This window comes from Vigna unguiculata, chromosome 4 (genome assembly GCF_004118075.2).
Source record: "Vigna unguiculata cultivar IT97K-499-35 chromosome 4, ASM411807v1, whole genome shotgun sequence".
NCBI classification, from domain to species: domain Eukaryota; kingdom Viridiplantae; phylum Streptophyta; class Magnoliopsida; order Fabales; family Fabaceae; genus Vigna; species Vigna unguiculata.
Genome location: NC_040282.1, coordinates 32,454,904 through 32,477,912, shown reverse-complemented (window position 1 = coordinate 32,477,912; position 23,009 = coordinate 32,454,904). Strand labels below are relative to the sequence as shown.

Genomic DNA, 23,009 nt, shown 5'->3' with positions numbered 1-23,009 from the left:
TAAAAAAATGCAGAAGCTGACACATGGCACCCCATTTAACACTGTTACTACACCACTAACGGAAAGGACTTGCTTGCATCAAATTTCCTAAAATAGGGACCAAATTGAGATAATAAAGAATTGAGGGACCAAATTCAAATTTTGCTACGAAAATGGGGACTAAAGATATAATTTAACCTAAATAAAAAAGAGAGAAGAAATTAAGAAATAGACAAAAATAGATAATGTTCGGCTTAAGAAAATAAATGGAGTGAAATTTAATTTTTAAAATTATTAATATTAGTATTTGTCTTTTAGGCTATGTTCGCTTGAATGATTTGAATAATCAGTTCATTTGAAACGATGCACTTTTAATTAAATTTGTGTTCGAATGTGGTGAAACATAGTGATTTGAGTGGAAAGATTTTCTAAATCTAATAAAAACTTCATCTTCTCACTGATGAACGGATTTGGATGAATAAAGTTTCATTTTACCAATTTACCCTCTTACACATATTTTCTTTTACTCTCATGTACGTGCTTCTCATTAATAATATGTGTATATAATAATTAATAATTAATAATAAAAATTAAAATATTATTAAAATTTAATATTTTTTATTTATTTAAAAATTATTTAATTTTATTTTTATTAAAAGGGTAGTTTGGTAATTTTTAAATTTTATTTATTATAACTTCGTTTTTAATCTATCACATCACTCATTAACTTTCACAAAATTCATCTTCAAATTCACTTTACCCTCTAAATCCACTCAAAAAAACACACATATTCATCTACATAAATTCACATAAATCCATCTTCATACTCTCCCCTAAATTCATCTTCTCAAGCGAACAGAACCTTAAGGATACAAGGTTCAAAACATGAGATTTTAGTTTTACTCCTTTAGATTTTATAACCTAACTCGCTTTAAGTTTTAGTTAGTTTGGTTAATAAAGCACACAAACAATAGAGACATGTAATTTATAATGATATAATTCACATTCACTCTAGAAAGACACAATGCATATATTTCACAAAATAGCATAAAATTCACAAGTTCTTTCTTGTTCTTCTGTGTCACTGTAAGTTCTCTTACTTTCCGGGGACAAAGTTAGTGGCATAGGCCCAGGCGTTGTTGTTGACGGGGTCGGCAAGGTGATCAGCGAGGTTCTCCAAAGGACCCTTGCCAGTGACAATGGCTTGAACGAAGAAACCAAACATGGAGAACATGGCCAATCTCCCATTCTTCAACTCTTTCACCTTCAACTCAGCAAAAGCCTCTGGGTCTTCAGCAAGGCCCAATGGGTCAAAGCTCCCACCCGGGTAGATTGGGTCAGTGACCTCACCCAAAGGCCCACCGGCAATGCGGTAACCCTCCACTGCACCCATCAAGATGACTTGTGTGGCCCAGATGGCAAGGATGCTCTGTGCATGGATTAGGCTTGGGTTGCCCAAGTAGTCAAGCCCACCCTCACTGAATATCTGAGACCCAGCCTTGAACCACACCGCCTCCCCAAACTTCACACCGTTCCGGGCCAACAGTTCAGGGAACACACACCCCAATGCCCCCAACATCGCCCATCGAGAGTGGATGACTTCCAGTTCACGGTTTTTTGCAAATGTCTCTGGGTCAGCAGAAAGTCCAGCGGTGTCCCATCCGTAGTCACCTGGGAATTCCCCGGTCAGGTAAGAAGGGGCCTCACCGGAGAACGGACCCAAATACTTGACACGGTCTGGGCCGTACCATGGGCTTCCAGAAGAAACCGACTTGGAGGTCGTCTTCCTCATGGAAATCCTTCCACCGGAGAGCTCCGGGGTGGAAGGGGAGAGCTTGATGGCTTGACCAGCCAGTGACGGTGAAGAGAGAGCCATGGTGGAAGCGCCCATTGCAGTGTTGTAGAATGAAGAACTGAGAAAGGTTTGTAAGTGAAAATGGTTAGTGATGGTGTAGTTGTTGTATTTGAGGAAGGGTAGAGGAGCAATATATATAGTTTAATCGAGAACATGGGTTGTTATCTTAACATCTTAGAAGATCTGCATTTGAGTTTCTATTGGCTTGGATTTGAAGGATACTTAATGGCCACATTCTTCTTCTCGTACTACTTACTTGGATGAGATCTCTACCACAATCATAAAATACCTCTTAGACATTGCCACGTAGGATTTTTTTGGATAGTTTGGATCGAATAAGAAATAGGTATCAATGTGAATTATGCTAGAAAATAAAAACTCAAAAATTTTACATGGTCGAGTAAAATGAACTGATTTCAAAGCAAGCATTTGAAATGAAATGTTAGTTTAATTATTTACTTCAATTTCAATTTAAAATAAATGTGTTAGTTTAATTGATTAAAATTTCCCAGTCCTAAAAAAAACATTACATTCAACATCACCAACAATGAAAAAAAATCACATAAAGCTAAGAACAAATATCCTTAGTTATCTAACATCGGTTTCTAATCACTTTAGTTCAAGTTAACAAAATTAAAATGGTTAAAAAAAAGAGAAGATTTAATGAAGTTCTAACTTAATTGCAAGAAACTGGATTAAAAAAATTATCCACATCATTATAAATCTAAACCAGTAAAGACTCATCCTTTCTTCTCAAACCTCACATGCAAGTAACAGCCTACATATACATAAGAAAACAAAATTAGGGAACTCGGTATTTTAAGAAAGGGAAAAACTTACATAAAAGAAAAAAAAGAATAAACTGGTTGGTTTTTGATTATCCTAGACTTATCTTTCTTCTAACATGTGTGCTTTGAAGAAAGAAAAAATAGAAAAATAACTCGAAAACCTATACAAAGTAATTTTCTAAATTTAAAGAGATAAAGTACTTAGATAAATGAATAATCAATTTATTTTATATTATACTAATAAAAATACATGATATACTTATAAAAGTAATAAAATTTTATTTTGTGTTTTTCTTAAACTCTCTCTTCTATACTTATAAAAATAAGTTATTACACGTTTTTTTTTTTCTATGTATATCGTGTACTTGTTTTGTTTAATAAAATCATATATTTCTTTACTAAAATAAAAATATTAGCAACCTCACGCTTGCTGAACAAGAGGAATGCACTTGTGATGTATCAATATAACCCTTGGAAGAGTGTCAATGGAAGACGGTAAAAAAATCACAAGTTTACTTAAAAGAAAGGATCCATAAAGATTTCCCTCAAAATTATATAATGTTTCCTCCCAGAAGATGGAGATAATCATATTTTCATTATCATGATACAAATGAAATAAATTTATTTAATTTAAAAATAGTTTTTATATGATAAAATCACTAATGCAAAATATTATTTAAATTTGTCTTATAAGCTTTGATTAAAAAAAAAGTGATATTTTAAAATTATTTGCATTATTATAGGCTCCGATTTTAGGATAATCGAAACCTATACCTTGATAACATGAATATATCATGGTCTCTCGCTCTTGCTCTCGCTCTCATTATCGTTCTTGTTCTCGCTCTCTCCTGTTCTTAGGTTCCTTTCTCGTTCCAAATATTATTAATTAGGCTAAAATTATATTTTGGTCTTCTAATTCATATGAAAAATTCAATAAGACCTCTAATTTTTATTTGGTTCAATTTAGTTTTCTAATTTTTAAAAATGATCTAATTCAGTTATTTTTGTTATATTGACTTTAACGTCGTGTCCCTACATGTCATATGTTACTTTGTAGTATTTTCAATTTATTTATTTAATTTTTTTTTTCGATTTTTCTTTAAAAAAAAATATGACATGTCAGGTTAATGTCGTGCCTCGTGTATGTACAGTGTCACATGTTTGTGTCTATTCAATCTTTCCTCGCTTGGTCTAAACATTTGGTTGGTTCTATTGTAGACTCCCTAGTACGGATTTTGTAACCTACACCACTTTATTGTTATGTTTCCATGTTATTTAAGTTCAAAGTTGCTTAAATTGTTTTTCATGTAACAACAGTTTTATTGAAAGGAAAATCCTAAATCCACAAAGAAGCCTTCTCTACTTGTGGACAATCTGATCGGTGTATTACACCAACTTGCTAACATCAAATGCGAAGAGTCGATGATGGTTCCATGAGATTTTATTGTATTTGAGAGGAATAGTGAGATCCAATTTTACATGTACATGCAAGATGTGTTAAAACTTGTGACGAAGAACCAAGAATTGAATATTACAATTACTCAGTCATAGATGATGTAAGTCTTGTAAAGTAACATAGTAGAGAAAAAAAATACTAGAAGAAAGCACTCTATTTTATTGAATTATTCATGACTATTAAATAACTATACATGACAAAAACTGAAAAGTGAAAAATGTATACTGCTTTTAACCACTAACAAAAGACTTGTCAAGAAACAGAAAAAGAATCCCATAAAACTAGGAATATTATTTTACTGCAGAACTATTAAATTATTCACTAAAAACCTAACAAGTCTCTTAACCATTCTTTATATTTAATTATTTTATCTAGTTATATATATATATATATATATATATATATATATATATATTAAATAAATATTTTGCATTTAGGTATATGTTTGGTGTGACTAAGAATGCGGGGTTAAGTGATGTGTATGAGTTCATGAATCCCTACTCATTCATAATGACAATAAGATGATTGACATCCCCAAACACACATCACCAATTGTTTGGGAAAGGAGAAATAAATATATTTAGTCCCTTATATAAATGAGTAAGTATAATTTATTGTATTGTAATTATAATCCATCATTTTAAGTATAAAACTTTTTCTCAATCACGGAGGTCTTTACGAGAATGAAGAATGATCCATGAATAAAATAGTATTAAATTGATAACCATGTTTGCAATCTTTGTTTTTAAAGACTCTCACCATTGAGATTGTTTCAATTATTGAAGTTTAAGCTTTCTTTAATTAAGACATAATCATTTCAGTTCTCTTTACTATTGTGATTACTTTTCCAAGTTTTATTGCTAAAAAATTCTCTCCATTCTCATCCCAACTTTCACAACTATGTTTGAATGATTGAACATATATGCCTCGATATTTTTTTTAATTAAAATAATTAAACCCTTCCAATATTTGTATATTATTTGAAGTCATTTAATAAATCAGTACATTATTAATTTTATGTTAACAAAATGCCAATACTGCTGGTCCAAATGAAACTTTCTCAATGTTTTATACAAAATTTTATATTCGAATCATATAAAAAAATATTCTAAAATGAATTTCACTAATAATAAATTTCATAGTATGTTTTCTTTATAATAAAAATAATACTTAAAAAAATACATTAAATTATATTAAGCAATTCACAATATTAATAATTAATATATATATATATATATATATATATATATATATATATATATATATATATATATATATATATATATTATTTAAGTTTCAGAATTCGATATCCTGACCTGGATTTCAGAATGTGGTGCAGCAAGAAATCTCCAAGATTTGTCATTTAAGTTTCAGATTAATAAAGGCCTCTGGGTCATTAACAAGGCCCACTGGCAATGCGGAAATCCTCCACTGCACCACGAAGGAGTGTTTCTTTCTGCACCCGATCAAATTTCTCCCAATACCCTTCCACAATCAATTCTAAAAAATTTTTTCGAAAGAAACTTAACCCACCCCTGTTTCGGATCAAATTTTTCGGAGCCTATTTTCGGAGCCTGTGATGAGGTGCTGGTAGAAATTTGATGGGTTGATGGAAGAAACACCCTTGTCGAGCATTTTAATCCCCATTCGCGTGCGTGGATTATTTGTTGTCTTGTTTCAGAACCTTCCAATGCATTTGGAGCACCAGAGAGAAGGATTTGTGGCAGAGCATTGCGTTCACGGCGGCTAGGTAAGATTTCTCTTTTGTGCATAAAGAAAATCCCAAAGCGTGTTGGTTAATGAGGGGTTTGGAGGAGGAAGAAAGAGAGAAAGAAATGAGGGGTTTGGTGGAGGAAGAGGGAGAGAGAGAATAGGGATGGTGTTAACACGCAACGAAATCGTGTCGTTTCAGATGAAGGGATTGGTGGGGGAGAAAAGAAGGGGGGGAAAGGGATGAGGGTCAAAGTTGAAACCATCAGAAATGGTGTCGTTTCAGATGAGAGTGCTTGTGGGGGAAGAAAGAAGGGTGGAAATAGAGTGAACGTTGGAGTTAAAATAGAAGAAAATTGTGTTGTTTGTAATGAGGGTTTTGGCGGAGAAAGAAAGAAGGGGAGAAATGGAGAAAAGAGAAAGCGCAATGGCGATGAAATAGGGAAAGGGTGGACGAAGGAACAAGATTTGGCTCTTCAAAGAGCATATCTTGCTGCAAAGCCTAGCCCCTCTCTGTGTGAATGCAGTAGAAAATATTGACTTTTGGTGACCCCAACTTACAACAAAGTTTGTGATTCATGCTGTTGCAATTTAACTGATGTTAAATGTTTGGGATTGGCCTGTGTAACCCTTGAAAGCTGACTGTTATGTGGTTGGTTTACAGTTTAAAGAGTTTTAATATGATTGTTGATTATGGAAGAATAGATTCAGAAAATGAAGCAGTTTGCTATACTTTGAAAACTTTATTGATGATTGCTTTGTTTTGCCTTTGTTTTATTGTCTACTGAAATGTTAGAAAGCAGATATGGTGCTTCAAGTGTACGCTCAGAACTTGCTTGCTCTTTTCAACTAAGAATTCCAGTGAATAAGTTATTATGTACTCTTTTAGGACAAGATTATAATTCTGAAAGGTGACAGCTGCTTGTGTTTGAATGCAATGATGTATAATGGAATGATATTTGGTTATTTAAAGTTGGTTAACTAACTCAACTAACTAATTAACAAAACCAATTCTGCAAAAATGTAGTGGAAAGACTCTGATACAGAATGTATTTGAGAAATGCATTTTTCTAAGCTTTCTTCCATTTCTTCCACTATTGCCGAAGGAGAGTGTGTTCAGGAAGGAACTTGACCGCTGATACCAGTTGATATGCATTCATAACCTCCCTTCAGCCACAACAACCTATTAATCAACCAACTCTAAAGCATGACATTTTAGTTTTTACTGCTTTAGATTTTAGAGCCTAACTCATTTTCTAATGTTCAAAGTTTAGATAGTTTGGTTAGTGAAGTACACAAACAATAGAGAGACATACAATTTATAATAATATAATTCACATCCACTCTATAAAGACGCAATGCATATTACACTAAATAACATAAAATTCACAAGTTCTTTCTTGATCTTCTGTGTCACTACAGGTTCTCTCACTTTCCGGGGACAAAGTTGGTGGCGTAGGCCCAGGCATTGTTGTTGACAGGGTCGGCAAGGTGATCGGCGAGGTTCTCCAAAGGACCCTTGCCAGTGACAATGGCTTGAACGAAGAAACCAAACATGGAGAACATGGCCAATCTCCCATTCTTTAACTCTTTCACCTTCAACTCAGCAAAAGCCTCTGGGTCTTCAGCAAGGCCCAATGGGTCGAAGCTCCCACCCGGGTAGATTGGGTCAGTGACCTCACCCAAAGGCCCACCGGCAATGCGGTAACCCTCCACTGCACCCATCAAGATGACCTGTGTGGCCCAGATGGCAAGGATGCTCTGTGCATGGATCAGGCTTGGGTTGCCCAAGTAGTCAAGCCCACCCTCACTGAAAATCTGAGACCCAGCCTTGAACCACACCGCCTCCCCAAACTTCACACCGTTTCGGGCCAACAGTTCAGGGAACACACACCCCAATGCCCCCAACATCGCCCATCGAGAGTGGATGACTTCCAGTTCACGATTTTTCGCAAATGTCTCCGGGTCAGCAGAAAGTCCGGCGGTATCCCACCCATAGTCACCTGGGAATTCCCCTGTCAAGTACGAAGGGGCCTCGCCAGAGAATGGGCCCAAGTACTTGACACGGTCTGGGCCGTACCATGGGCTTTCGGAAGAAACCGACTTGGAGGCCGTCTTCCTCATGGAAATCCTTCCACCGGAGAGCTCCGAGGTGGAAGGGGAGAGCTTGATGGCTTGGCCAGCCAGTGACGGTGAAGAGAGAGCCATGGTGGAAGCGGCCATTGCAGTGTTGTAGAATGAAGAACTGAAAAAGGTTTGTAAGTGAGAATGGTTAGTGATGGTGGTTGTTGTATTTGAGAAAGGTCAGAGGAGCAATATATATAGTTTAATCGAGAAAAGGCGTTGTTATCTTAAAATCGTAGGGGATCTGTATTTGAGTTTCTATTGGTTTGGATTTGAAGGATATTTAATGTCCACATGCTTCTTCTCGTACTCCTTAGGTTGGATGACATATCTACCATATATCGTCACATGCCTCTTAGATATTGCCACGTACGACTTTTTTTGGATAGTTTGGATTGAATAAGTAATAGGTATCAAAGTGAAAGCACTTGCGCATAATTGTGACTCCATATTAAATATTGGAAAAATACTTTCGCAACTAGCTAGCTAGTCAAGGAGTTGATAATTTGAAAGAAAGTAGTTAACTTCAAAGCTTTTAAACATAAGATAATAAACTATTAGCAATGCAAGGACAAAAACAAAAAATGGACGCCAATTTTCTCGTAGCGTCACTTTTATATTCCTAAACATTAAGATGTTAGAATTATATATGTTAAAATTATGTGGGGGTAAATCGGTTTTTAGCAATTATTGTTAAAATTTGTTTCAATTTAAATTAAAAATTTATGCATATATATATATATATATATATATATAATCGTTATCATTCTTATACTCATAAATGTTAAAACATATTTTATTTGTTGAGTAATATTAAAAAATTATATTAATATTGTTTTAATCCTTAATTTTCATAATTCATTTCTAAGACTTATATTGAATAATTTTTATTTATTAAATATCATGTTTTATTTGTTGTGATTTTTATTTTTATGAAAAATTATTTAATTAATATTTAAAATAGTAAAAGAAATACGAGTGCAGTTATACTTAAACTAATATTTAGAACGGGAATAAGTTTTTAGAATAGAAATAAAATTGTGAAATTCAAATTTATACTACTTTGTGTAGTTGTCATCTTTACTTAAAATGATGGTGTTTATTATCTAGCATTGATTCTAGTAATGTGGGTAAGCCAACATCAATGAAATATTGAAATAAAATCAATCTAGTGGTGACTTAGTCGACTCTCATATTCTAAAATTTACAGTTAAAGATCTTTGTAGCCTATAAACATGGTTGCGAATTTGAAATCCTTTTTTGTCTTAAAATTCTATAATTTTTTGTCCTCAAACTTTAAAAATGGATAAATTTAGTTTCTTAACCCAATGACGTTAAATTTTTCTTTTGTGTTAAACTACATTTCAGGCTGACATTTGAGTTGGAACAAGTCAAACAATGTAAATAACTCAAACACTAGCTTGAAATCTCGTTTAGCACGTAAAAAAAAACAAATTAACGTAGTTGGGTTAAGAGGACTATTGTTGACCTCTTTGTTCTAATCTCAGCAAGTGCACTAGATAAGATGTAGTACACACAAGTGTTGTATCCACAAAGACTTGTACATATATTCAAGTAATCTAACTTTGTTTTAATTTGCTATACACAATTTTGATGGTAATCTTGTGAGTGACTTAAACAAACAGTAAAAGACTGAAAGTAATCAACAGATAAATGTGTATTAAGATTGGAGTTCATCTATCTTCATCAACTGCAATTTTACTAATTGATCAAATAATAGAGTAATCATTCATTGTTACTGAAAATTCTAAGATAAATCTGAATCAATTCCTTGAGTTTGGAACCTAAGGATCTCAAGCACAACATTGATCCCTTAAGCATTGATGCATGAACCCTTCTTTAAGTACAAGACTTTATTCAACTAAAACATTTAAATCTCTTCCTAGCATCTAAACGGATTAGATGGTTGGACCTTAGATTCAAGACCAAATTTTCAACTCAATCCAAACCAATTAAATAATATGAGTGATCAATTCATCCAAGCATAAAAGCACAAACCAAATCATTAACAATGAATAACAACAATATTATAGATAGAACAGTAACAACATAGAGAACCAAAATAGATTACATCCAACCTCAATACCAGAGAGTTTAACTACTCATGTTGATGATATTGCTAGCAAGCATACAAAGTTGTTATCCTCCTCCCACACTTTCTTAAGATATCATAATAATTCCTAAGAAAAGGCACTAACATAAAAAAAACGCTTTCCACATCACCCATTTCATATCAAACGTCAAAATCCTATTTGACATTGGCAGTCCTAGCTTCGTCGTCTTTGGATGTTTGTTTCCCCAATATCTGTCGTGTTTCGACTTTTGTTTCGCTATAATCCTTTGTCATTATTTTTTCGTACTTTCTCTTCCTAGTGACCCAGTAGGTGCGACAACGATGACGATGTGAACGAAGGCGAGTTTTTCTTCATTTAAACTTAAATGCAACTTGTTTCCTTCCTTCATTGGGTTTTTTTGGCGTTTTGAACTGAATGGTTTATGCAATATTGGGTTTTCAAGGCTCCAAGTGTAACGCATTCTATTTTATGTTAATTATATTTAACTTTCTTGTTTAAATATGTAGTATGAAGTAATTTTATGATTTCATAAGTAAATTGATAAATTATGAGGAAGGAATTTGTACAAAGTAAATGGTGATTTTTTTATGCTATTTTTGAGTGTCTAAGTAGCATTGAGATTAAGGCTTCGTTAACCATTGGATTAGGTTGTAACTTTTATAGAGCATTCTTAAAACATAGTTCTTCACAATGACCGATGGGATTTCGAATTTGAGGTGTATGAAAGGAGCATTAATTCCCATAGTTTATTGTAAAAAGTTAGGTTTGCACATACTTTCTAGTTCTAGGTTACCTTGGTAAAGTATTTATTCCTGTTTCCTTAATCGTTGGATCAGGATTAAATATTAACAGAACGTTCATAAGACATTTATCTTTATTTTGACTGTTAGGATTTCCAATTAAACATCCAAGGTGAGAGTCCAATTTTATTTATCGTTGGATTGAGCTCAAATGTTTACATGTTGTTCTAGACACACACACACACACACACACACACACACACACACACACACACACACACACACACATATATATATATATATATATATATATATATATATATATATATATATATATATATATATATATATATATATATGTATACCATAGGGATTTGCAAATAGATGTGTGTGGTAAGACATATGAATTTTAAAGTTTGGCTTAAGAATAAGTCTTCTAGAAAGTGAACAAGTCTCCTTGCAACTACCATGAAGTTGCCTAGAACTATTGGAATTTCGACCAAGCTTTGCTAGATGGTCAAAGTAAATTTGCTTGAGCTAGTACTTTTCCACATCACAAAAATTAACATTAAATGACATAAAGACTTCTACTACTCGCATTTATTAAATAATTAATTATTTAATTATTTAAACTTTCTCGGGTCTTACAAGTTACGCATCCAAAGATGCGAAAATAGTCAACTTTTGGCTTGACACTGCTCCATGTTTCTTCTAGGGTTTTATGATCTTCTACTGAAGTTGGACTTCTATTTTATACATGTACGCCCCATCTGACTACTTCAGGCCAAAATAATTTTGTAACATGCCTTTCGTTCATTACCGTTCTTACGAAATTCAAGATCATCTTTTTTTCCCTTTCAGCGACTCCATTTTGCTTAGGAGTATAGGTCGTAGATAATGGCCTGGAAATTCCTTGACCATTAAAAAAATTTCAAACTCTTTTAAGGAAAATTCACCACCTTTATTTCTCCTCAAGCAAGTGATATACACACCAACTTCTTTTTCAACATAAGTTTTGAATGTTTTGAACATAACAAATGCTTCAGATTTTTCATGTAAGAAGTAGACCCAAGCTTTAGCAACTTTTGGCATGTAGTAGTATCAACAAGTGTCGTATCCACATGGATTTAGCAAGCATATTGATAGTTTGATTTTTGGGTTTTTTGATTGATACATAGTACAAGTAAATAAAAATAATAGTAATTAGATAGATTGAGTGGAGTAGGGAATGAATTGATTTCATCTCATCTTTTTCTACTACACCACTACCATCTTGTTTACTTACTATGCAAATCATTCAATGTTTTGGGAGTACTATTTCTATGTAGATCTAGGTTCATCCTTGATACACTAGAACCTAAAGACTCCAAACCCTAGTGTGATTCCTCAACTCCTAGTAGAATGAGTCCTTGCTTTAATGTGCAAGACTCTCTCCTCCAGCATCCACTCTGGTATGTCATGGGGAATCCAGTACATGTATGATGATTTGATTGGACTACAGTTTGAGACCGGTTTCCCAACTCAAAATCCAAACCAATTAAATATATAAGTGATCAAATCATCATTAAGCATAAATCAAACCACAAGCAATTGAATGAAAGCAAAGATAAATACCGAAGAAGTAGAAGTGAATAGATCAGATTGATTACATCAAACCTGGACACGAGGGAGTTTAGCTACTCATAGAATATTACAATGCAATTTCATCAACATCTACACATAAGATCTACACTAAGAGAACCTCCCTTGTGCCTCACAGACCCTATTCTACCATATTCCTACATTGTGGAGCTTCCACTCAATGCTTGAAATGAGGACCCAAGCTCTTTATTTATAGGAATTTTTTGGCGGTGCTCAGCCCAACTTTTAGCGCTCAGCCATGCACTGCCTTAAATGGTGAGCATATTTTCTTATGGCTCAGTCATGCACCGCCTTAAGTGTTGAGCACATTCTTTCGTGGCTAAGACATGCACCGCCTTAAGTGTTGAGCACATTCTCTTGTGGCTCAGTGATGCACTGCCTTAAGTGTTGAGCACATCTCTCTAGGCTTAGCCATGCACCACCTTAAGTGTTGAGCACCATTTCATTGTGGTTCAACTCTAAAAGTCATATTCTATATTCTTCCTTGACCGCCTTACTGGAGCTCAGCCGTGAATTTTGAGGCTTAGCTACATCATTTTTAATTCTTTGAGATATTGCTGCAAAATCATAAAAAATCATCAATTTCTTATTTTTCTTCTTTTAGAACTTCATTATGTAATTATAAACTAAAATGAGTTGTTTTCTTACAAAATATGATCAATTAAAGCATGATAAATGTCAAGTTTGTATGAAATTTTATGTATTCTAGACACTTATCAACGGTGTTAGGGCCCTATATATATATATATATATATATATATATATATATATATATATATATATATATATATATATATATATATATATATATATATAAAAGGAGAGGAATATTAAGTTTAAACTAAAAATTATACGAATGTGATTATTAATGGATATCGATTGGGTCTTTTACTTATATTGTTGATTCCTATTATATGTGACACGCTAGATTAGGTCATATAAATTTCTCGTATGTTATGAAATTACAATAACTAGAATTAATTAATATGTCCGATAAAGAAAATATCAAATAATATAATAAATCTATAACTACTTGTAAACTAGGATTTCAAACTCATTATCAGAACATTTTCACCTTCTATATGATTCTATATGATGGATGTAGAACATCATACATTATTAATTCAATTAAAGCTTTTAATTGATATATAATGCATCATGTGTGATCAATAAAGTGCATAAACAATATTATAAAACTACACAATGTATAATTCACATTGTTTCAAATGTATCAAATGTATGTCACCAATAACAATGAAATTATCGATCTCAAGTCATTTTTTTCTCACTTTCCGGGGACAAAGTTTGTGGCATAGGCCCAGGCATTGTTGTTGACGGGGTCGGCAAGGTGATCAACGAGGTTCTCCAAAGGACCCTTGCCAGTGACAATGGCTTGAACGAAGAAACCAAACATGGAGAACATGGCCAATCTCCCATTCTTCAACTCTTTCACCTTCAACTCAGCAAAAGCCTCTGGGTCTTCAGCAAGGCCCAATGGGTCGAAGCTCCCACCCGGGTAGATTGGGTCAGTGACCTCACCCAAAGGCCCACCGGCAATGCGATAACCCTCCACTGCACCCATCAAGATGACCTGTGTGGCCCAGATGGCAAGGATGCTCTGTGCATGGATCAGGCTTGGGTTGCCCAAGTAGTCAAGCCCACCCTCACTGAATATCTGAGACCCAGCCTTGAACCACACCGCCTCCCCGAACTTCACACCGTTCCGGGCCAACAGTTCAGGGAACACACACCCCAGTGACGGTGAAGAGAGAGCCATGGTGGAAGCGGCCATTGCTATATGTTGTAGAATGAAGAAGTGAAAAAGGTTAGTAAAGTGAATGGGTGTTGTTGATGGGAGAGGCGTATGATATATATAGGATAAAGAAGAAGAAAGGGTTTGTTATCTTTTGGAGATCTATTACTCAATTTCTATTGGTTTCCTGCATCCATTTTGTCCACATGCTGCTTTTCATATCACTTATGGATATGTAACGGTTTGTTTTGGAAACCCTACCAACAGATGAAGCATCTCATAAAATATGATTCAATATCTATTTTATCCAATGAGAAATTGCCATGTGTGATTTTGGATTGGCTGTGTATAATGAATAGATATTAAAGTTAGAGAATGGTAAAAGTGTAGAGAAGCCAAACCAAGATAACAATTCACGTAGCATTTTGTGAGCTGGTCTAGTTTTATGTGGTTGGAGTTGGACAATGAAATTCAAATGTATGTGAATTGGTTTCTCCGATGGCACTGTTGCAAAATAATTAGATAGGTAATAATATATTGGGACTTTTATTTACCAAATAACACGCTCCATCATGTATGGTCTAAATTCAATAGCCAGGGAGCCAACTTCTAGGGTTCATTGTTTGCTAATGAGATCAGAATTTGGTTGATTTTTGCTTTTTTTTTTTTAAAAAAATCATAAAATGAAGAAAAGTATGTTTTTTATAATTTATTTTTCGAAAAACTGTGTAAAGAATTAATATTAACATTAAAATTTTTGTTTAAATATGAGATTTAATATTAAAACGCGAATATTATTAATTAATGTAGGTGGGCAAATTAAAACTAAAATGTATAGAAAAATATTAAACATAATATTACTAATGTCGAAAAAATAAGGGTTAAATATGTCTTTGGTCTCTTAATCTGTAGTGAATTGTGGAATTTATCTATTTTGAGATTTTGAACCAATTTAGTCATTCATCTTCAAAATACGTGGTTTTGTCCTTTTAATCAAATTTTGTTAGATTAATCTAATTTTTCATACACATCTTAAAAACGTATTTGAATTGTTTATACTGTTTGACACATTTTTGCTTTAATGTTAAGTTAAATACTATTATGAAACACGCTTAAAATGTCAAATGAACTTAACAAAATTTGACTAAAAGAACTAAATCCACATATTTCGAACGATGAAGTACTAAATTGGTCCAAAATTTCGAAATGGACTAATTCCAAAATTCACTGAAAATTAAGGAACCAAAAACATATTTAACCCAAAAAATAATAATGAATTAGTATAAAAATTGATATAAAGTTACGTGTTATTATCTCCTAAAACCAAAGTATAACAATATCTAAAAAGAGAAGTAAAAAACTGCACATGAACCATAGCCTAAATCAACTTAAAATACAAACCAAATGATGAAAATCAAGCGAAAAATCCAATGAAAGATCATGCAGTTCCAAACTGTGTTACAAGTTAAATATCATACACATCTCGATATGACACGTTTCAACTAGTGCCATGTAACAATTTCAATGCCATGTTAGATAAAGGGCTACATGAAACACAATGTTTCTAAAAAAAACAAAGCTATTCAATTCAAGCATGAAAACACACACTTGACACAACAATTACCATAAAGTAGCATTGTCTTTTCGCATCATATATACTTTAAAACATGTTGGTCATCGAGAAAAATATGTAACCATCAAATTATTGAAACACTATCACTAAACTGCTAAAGAAATCAATATTGCAAGGGATATGAAGTTCAATTCTGTTGAAGATATTGTAAAGGTTTCCTCTTATTAGGAAATGCACTCCTTGATATGATCGTGCCAACTTGCTCCTTCTTGGAAATTTTAGTGTTCTCTTTCATGTCACTAGCTCCAAGAATATCCCTTGCACGTTTCACAGGCAAACTCGATATAATCTTCAACTCTTTCTTCATAAATGATTCACGGAGCTTAGGGATATTACACTTTGGTGGTGTTCCCATTTCATCTCCAGAGAAAGTGCCTACAAATAAAGGTTTATATAAATAGTTACTTCGTTTGTACAGGTAAACTCTTGAACAGATATTGCATTGCTTTAACCAAAACTCATACCTGATGCAGACATTTGCTGATGGTTAAAAGTGCATAACTTCATTTCACCATCGTGAGGCATAGTTGGAGCATTCTCATCTGAATTTTGATCACTTGCATCTTCAAAAGTGTGGAAATCATTGAGCAAATACTTTTCAATGCTTTCCAAGTCCCTCTTCATATTAAGCTGATTTTTGCCATCTTCTGGACCAGTCACACCAACATATTCATGATCATCAGAGTTATTAATCAACCTAGTAACTTCTTCCTGCACCGAATCATTTGTCATATGCAGAACCTCCTCACTGAATTCTTTCTCCATCTGATCACTTGGCATGCTTTCTTCCATTTTGAAAGTGTCCACAACATCTCCAAGTGCACTTCGATCAAAATATGTTTCATCCTCAAAGCCTTTTGTTGCTGAAGGCACAAGGTTATTGGGCAAAAATCCAATGCCTTCCTCTGAATCAGCATTCAGACCTGATTTCTCAACTTCTCCCTCCAACAACTGTTCTCCAACTTCCACATTGTTCAAGACCATTGCACTAGGTGTTGCACGTATAACTTGTTCACTTTCTTCAACTTGCATTTCATTGACAATAATTTGAATGTTCTCTTCCATATCACAAATTCCATTATCAACTTCCTCAGAATCACCAATCAGACCTGACTTGTCAATTTCTCCCTCCAATAAATACTCTCCAATTTCATCAACTAGCTCCTTGTTGAGATCCATCTGCATGTTCTCCTCCACATCACCAATTCCAACATCAACTCTTGCTGTTTCGGACTGCAACACTTTAGTCTCTGAATTATTTAGCTGCTTGGGAGAAAAACCAGTCATTGTATCTGAAGCTGGGCTTAAACTTATTTTTCTTGAAGATACAAACTTTCCTTCAGACATATCAACATTTTCAAACACAATGCCTAGAACATCACGATTAGAGAGATTATAAATTAATTACTTGAAAATCAAGGGAGAATTTTGATGAAGCATCATTATAAATAAACTTTAAAATAAAACAATTCACTGTACCTGAAACAACCATTTCATGAACATTAAAATCTGTCTTCACTTCACTTAATGCATCATTTGGTAGGAACTGAACTGGTGTCCCATCCGAATCTTCAAAAGTCGAAGATTGGAGCTCATCCGTAAATTGTTCAATGGTCACATTGGTCTTCCCATCATCATTAGTGATGGTACGTATAGAAATGTCAAGGCACCTGGTATCAACTTCAGATCTTCCATTTAGAATAGCATCATCATGAACATCAGAGTTGTAAAACAACCCAATAACTTTTCCTTCAGTTATGTGCATATTACCTTCCTCTATAGCTTTGCCTAAAAGATTCACATTGGCTGTTGTGTGCAAAGCTTCCTGAGTGTATTCAACTTTCTCCATGTTGGAACTTTGCATGCTTTCTTTCATGTTACAAGTTCCTATATCTCCAAGTGGACTCTGTTCAGAATATGTTTCAGACTGAAAGCTCTCAACTAAGGAGGCTTCTAGGTTACAGGGAGAAAATCTAGAGCATTCCCCTAGATTTGCAATGGAACCTGTATTTTGTGGTGATGTCAACTCCTCTTCACACGTTTCTGCATTTGCAGACAGATGATTCAGAAAGCCAGCTATAGAAGATTATGAACCAATCATACTTAAAGACATAACGAATAAATTTGAAAATAAAAACTGCACTATACCTTGGTGAATATTAACGTCACTAGACTTGACTTCATTTTCTGGATAAGTTCTCTGAAATTGATCTTTTGTACCAACTGAATGTTCTGCAGTTAAATTGGTCTTTCCATCAGTATCCTTGCCATCAACTTCTGATCCAGTGTTTGTGAGATCGTAGTTATTGCCTTCAGATTTCTGCACTTCTTCTACCGTAGGGTAACCAAAGTCCTCTTGGGAAACATGCATAACACTAACATCTTTTAGGTTTGATCCTTGAGGGCTATTGTGGTCGCCTTGTTCTACAACTTCCTCTTCTTCCACCATAGGGTAACCAGATTCCTCTAGACAAACATGTAAAACATTCACTTCTTTCATGTTTGGTCCTTGAGGGATATTTTGGTCACCTTGTTCTACAGCTACATCTTCTTCCACTTCAGGGTAAACATATTCTTCCTGATAAACATGTAAAATATTCACATCTTTTATGTTTGGTCCTTGAGGGCTATTGTGGTTGCCTTGTTCTACAGCTACATCTTCTTCCATCACAGGGTAAACAGATTCTTCCTGGTAAACATCTAAAATATTCACATCTTTGATGTTTGGTCCTTGAGGGCTATTGTGGTCACCTTGTTCTATAGCTACATCTTCCACCACAGGATAAAGAGATTCTTCCTGATAAAAAATATTCACATCTTTGATGTTTGGTCCTTGAGGACTATTGTTGTCACCTTGCTCTACAGCTACATCTTCCGCAATAGGACAATCAGATTCCTTCTGAGAAACTAGTAAAATATTCACATCTTTCATGCTAGGTCCTTGAGAGCTATTCTGGTCACCTTGTTTTAAAGCATCATCTTCTTCCACCATAGGGAAACCATATTCCTCTTCAGAAGCATGTAAAACATTTACATCTTTCGGGTTCGAGCCTGGAGGGCTATTGTGGTCTCCTTGTTCTACATCTTCATCCTTTTCCATCACAGGGTAACCAGATTCCTCTTGGTGTAAAACCTTCCCATCTTTCATGCTTGATCCTTGAGAGCTAATGCAGTCGCCTTCTTGATGTATAGCTTCATCTTCTTCCACCATAGGGAAGCCAGATTCTTCTATAGAAGCATATAAAGCATTCACATCTTTCATGTTTGATCCTGGTGGGCTACTCTGGTCGCCTTGTTCAACAGCTTCATCCTTTTCCACCACAGGGTAACCAAATTCCTCTTGAGAAACATGTGAAATCTTCACATCCTTCATGCTTGATCCTTGAGGGCTACTGTGATCGCCTTGTTCTACAGCTTCATCCTTTTCCACCACAGGGTAACCAGATTCCTCTTGAGAAACATGATAAATCTTCACATCTTTCATGCTTGATCCTTGAGGGCTACTGTGATCGCCTTGTTCTACAGCTTCATCCTTTTCCACCACAAGGTAACCAGATTCCTTCATATCTTTCATGCTTGATCTTTGAGGGCTAATGCAGTCTCCTTGTTCTGTAGCTTCATCTTCTTCCACCATAGGGGGAGCAGATTCCTCTTTAGAAGAATGTAAAGCATTCACATCTTTCATGTTTGATCCTTTAAGGCTATTATGAACACCTTGTTCGGCAGCTTCAGCTTTTCCCTTTTCATATTCACAAATATCTCCAATAAGATTATTGTTCTCACCCAACTTCTCAACTTCTCCCTCCGACAACTGGTCGTTGAATTCCACCAAAGCAACTGCTACAGGTGCTAAATGTAAACCTCCCTGACTGTTATGATGCTCTTCCTCGAGTCTACTTTGCATGTCTTCTCCAGCCCCACAAATTCCAAACTCTTCCCTTGTTATTTCCAGAGACAAATTTGTTTCAAATTCCAACCTTTCAATCTCTGAACCTTTCAAATTCTTGGCAGAAAAAACACTCCTTTCCTTTGAACCAGGGCTAGGAGTCACCAAATCAATCATTTCCACATTTTTGCTACTAACACAATGAAGGGTGGTGTCTTTCTCAGTTCTAGCATTACCAGAACCTACAGGATCTTCTATTTCTTTTTCCTGTGTCCGAAACAAAACCAAATTCCACAAACCAAGAATTCAATAACCAACCCAATAAGCAAATAAACAATTAAAAACCAGTCCCTAACACCATGTTCCTAAACAAAATAGAAAATGGATAAAACTTAGTCGTAATTTCCCTCAGTTTATTAGTGTTTGTAATTCAAAAAATTAAAGTTGGTAGAAAGGGGTATTAATATATTTGTATAACATAAAAGACACCTCTTAAGTTTGTATAGTACAGAGAGTACGTGGAATTTTTTCTAATACGATTTTGGATCAATAGTACAAAATATTTTCCTGTAACCTTCTTCAGTTCCTATGTGTGTGCTTTCTTCCTAACAAAACTAAGTATATTTGGGATTATTCTCCAATTAAATTATTTGAAGAAATTCTATTTGTAATTAAAAAAATTAAGAAAAGGGTAGAATGATATGAACCTTGAAAAGCAAGAAGAGTCTGTCTGCCATTTCGCTGTTCTTCAAATTTGCAGGAATGCCATGTTTCTTGCACAGAGCCTGCAGTCTCTTCCTCTTCATGCCATGAAAATCCATCTCCATTACTCTCAGTTTTGAACAAAAATTCCGAAACGAACTCCAATTTTTGCAAATTTAAACCAAATCGCGAGGAAAAGAAATGATTTAACAACTTGGGTTTGTTTCTGAAAGTCAAAATGATGAGCTTCCTGCTTCTTTGGTATTTGTTAACTCAGTGAATATGCTTCAGTGGTACAATTTTGGAGTGAGCAAAGTAACCGTTGGTAATCACCATAGAAGTATTTATGTAGTACGTACACGTTCGTTTTTGGTGCTCAAATTTGAATTCAAGTTTGAATTACAGTTATCGCAACCTTATCCAGTTTTGAATTTGAAGCGTTTGATACGAAAATATATCGATGGTCGGTGGCTTTACACGTGGACTACCAATGAACATGCTCATGCACGTGGTGATAAAAGTGGTTTTAGTAGGTGGTAACTTCTCTCTCTATTTTTTATTTTACTTATTCATTTATTTTCTTTGGCTTTTGCTTTTGCTTTCAGCAACATGTTATTAATGTTATTATATTTTTAAGAATCTTTATTAATTTATTTATTTAATTCATGTAGTGTTAGTCTATTCTAAAGTTAAATAAATTGTGACGTGGTACTGTTTAACTATCTCTCAGATTTGGTTTATTATATTTTTAGTTTTAAGGTGTTCTTTTAGTTGTTACACTAAACTGAATGTATTGAGTTTTAGCATAAATTAGTTTAAAAAGTTTTATATATATATATATATATATATATATATATATATATTGAGTTTTTAATATCACGGATATATTAAAATATTTATAAAAGAGAAATTTAATATTTAACTAAATATTTTAATCATAAATCCAAATAAAAATACAATGTATAATATTCATAGATTTCAAATAAAATACAAATAACTCATTTAAATAGTATTGAATGATAGTTTATAAGAAAATAGAGATTTTTTGAAATCAATTGATAAAATATAACTCATTCAAAATCATTGAGTAATGTTTTAATCATGTTTTTTATTTATTTTTAATTTAAATTAGAGTATATCGGGTACATATATCCACGAATATGGATATTATGATACACGTACATATCCTGTTAACAGACAGATATAAAAAAATATTTATACTCATTATCTATATATATATCTATTTATAATATCAATTTCTTATCCATTGTTGGTCTTTGCACCAATAACTAGGGTATGAAATTTTTTGATATCCTTAATTACACAAGTTAGAATAATGACACTAATTTAGAATATTTAAAGGAACTAGTTTTAGTCCATCAATTTTATGTTTTTTTCTCCTTATGTTCAAGTCTTCTATGATCATAAATTTTTCTTTCTAATCTTTGTATTTTTAAAACAAGTTTTGGAAAATTATTATTTTCAAGTATAGTTATATGCCTACAAAAAGGTTAGAAAAACAACAAACTGACACAGAACTAAAATAATTAGCACGATTTAAAAAGAATAACAAAAAAGACCTCGTCAACAAGTTAAAAGGTGACACTCTAAAACAAAAAAAAAAAATAAAAATTAAAAGACAAATAAAAAAACACCAAATCAAGGAACATGCTAAACCAAATGAGAGTAGAACACGACACAAGTTAAACGATTAAAAAAATCAAATAGCAAAATATGAATCAAAATTAATTATAGGAATTAAACTAATTTGAATATCTAATATATAACTTAACTAAAAATAAATCTAAGTTTCAAAAGAAATATATATTTTTTCATCACAATTGAGATGGATAAAAATTATTTACCCATTTCCTCGTTCATAGTACTAATTGCACCACTAAAACAAAAGATGTTTTTGATAATGTTAGGTCTAACACAAAAATGTTGTATTTAAGCTTTGATGACCAAATGATGAACATATAACTAATGTTTAGGGGGATTTTGTATGATAATTTCTATTAAAACAATAAAAAGGTAAAAGAACGCAAAAGAAAATAAGAAGATGAAGGCACCACAATTATGAATAATTGATAATGGAGAAAGATTCATTTAAAAATTCACAGATAAAAATTCAAAGTTCTACTCTGTAATCTAGAGAAAATTTCTCTCACAAAACACAATTTCGTTCAAAATGAGTCTTAAACTACTTACAATAGTCAACATAAGTATATGTATACTATACACCAAGACTATAAGATTCATCCACTAGTTAAGCACATTTAATAAGCCATACCCTTTCTTTTTGTAGTAAAGTTAGAAATTGATCGATTGATTAAATTACGATCATGTTTGATTTTATAAGATTTTGTTTGGCAAAAGCAAATAAACTTTTAAGTTATAATTAATAGCTCCAAGCTGATAAACTAGCTTTTTACTTTAAAAGTGTTCGATAAACTAATTACTAAATGTAATTATAATTTTATACCTTTTGAAATAATTGAAATTTTTATTGTTTCTAATTGATTTTTATTAGTTTTAAATGTTTTTATGTTTGAAAAATTCATTTCATTTAAATGAGTTGATCTAATGAATATTAAATAAATTTAAACTTGATGTTAGAACGACTCATATAAGTTGTTGATCTTA

At 33.4% G+C, this 23,009-nt stretch overlaps 3 protein-coding genes across 3 annotated transcripts; all 3 read right to left on the bottom strand.

Annotated features, from left to right (window-relative positions):
* Positions 1-960: 960 nt before the first annotated feature.
* LOC114182484 (chlorophyll a-b binding protein of LHCII type 1-like) lies at positions 961-8,144 on the bottom strand. Its single transcript, XM_028069360.1, has 3 exons — positions 7,221-8,144; positions 4,015-4,021; positions 961-1,477 (listed from the first exon to the last, which is right to left on the bottom strand). The coding sequence occupies exons 1-3, from the start codon at positions 8,009-8,011 to the stop codon at positions 1,076-1,078; spliced, it is 1,200 nt and encodes a 399-aa protein (XP_027925161.1). The 5' UTR covers positions 8,012-8,144; the 3' UTR covers positions 961-1,075.
* Positions 8,145-13,512: 5,368 nt separating this feature from the next.
* Positions 13,513-14,238, bottom strand: LOC114182483 (chlorophyll a-b binding protein 1D). Its single transcript, XM_028069359.1, has one exon. It carries the CDS (start codon positions 14,179-14,181, stop codon positions 13,675-13,677), a length of 507 nt encoding a protein of 168 aa, XP_027925160.1. The 5' UTR covers positions 14,182-14,238; the 3' UTR covers positions 13,513-13,674.
* A 1,469-nt stretch (positions 14,239-15,707) lies between these two features.
* On the bottom strand, positions 15,708-20,889 carry LOC114181156. The gene is made up of 5 exons (XM_028067516.1): positions 20,369-20,889; positions 17,924-19,928; positions 17,255-17,818; positions 16,240-17,145; positions 15,708-16,150 (listed from the first exon to the last, which is right to left on the bottom strand). The coding sequence occupies exons 1-5, from the start codon at positions 20,486-20,488 to the stop codon at positions 15,903-15,905; spliced, it is 3,843 nt and encodes a 1,280-aa protein (XP_027923317.1). The 5' UTR covers positions 20,489-20,889; the 3' UTR covers positions 15,708-15,902.
* Positions 20,890-23,009: the final 2,120 nt, after the last annotated feature.

What these genes read in the sequence shown, in the direction of transcription:
- LOC114182484 (XM_028069360.1), bottom strand. Translation starts at nt 8,011, where the DNA reads ATGGCCGCTTCCACCATGGCTCTCTCTTCACCGTCACTGGCTGGCCAA.
- LOC114182483 (XM_028069359.1), bottom strand. Translation starts at nt 14,181, where the DNA reads ATGGCCGCTTCCACCATGGCTCTCTCTTCACCGTCACTGGGGTGTGTG.
- LOC114181156 (XM_028067516.1), bottom strand. Translation starts at nt 20,488, where the DNA reads ATGGAGATGGATTTTCATGGCATGAAGAGGAAGAGACTGCAGGCTCTG. An exon ending in TGACGTTAATATTCACCAAG is followed by an intron (nt 17,819 to 17,923) that starts GTATAGTGCAGT and finishes CTGCAAATGCAG; the next exon opens with AAACGTGTGAAGAGGAGTTG. An exon ending in TCATGAAATGGTTGTTTCAG is followed by an intron (nt 17,146 to 17,254) that starts GTACAGTGAATT and finishes GTGATGTTCTAG; the next exon opens with GCATTGTGTTTGAAAATGTT.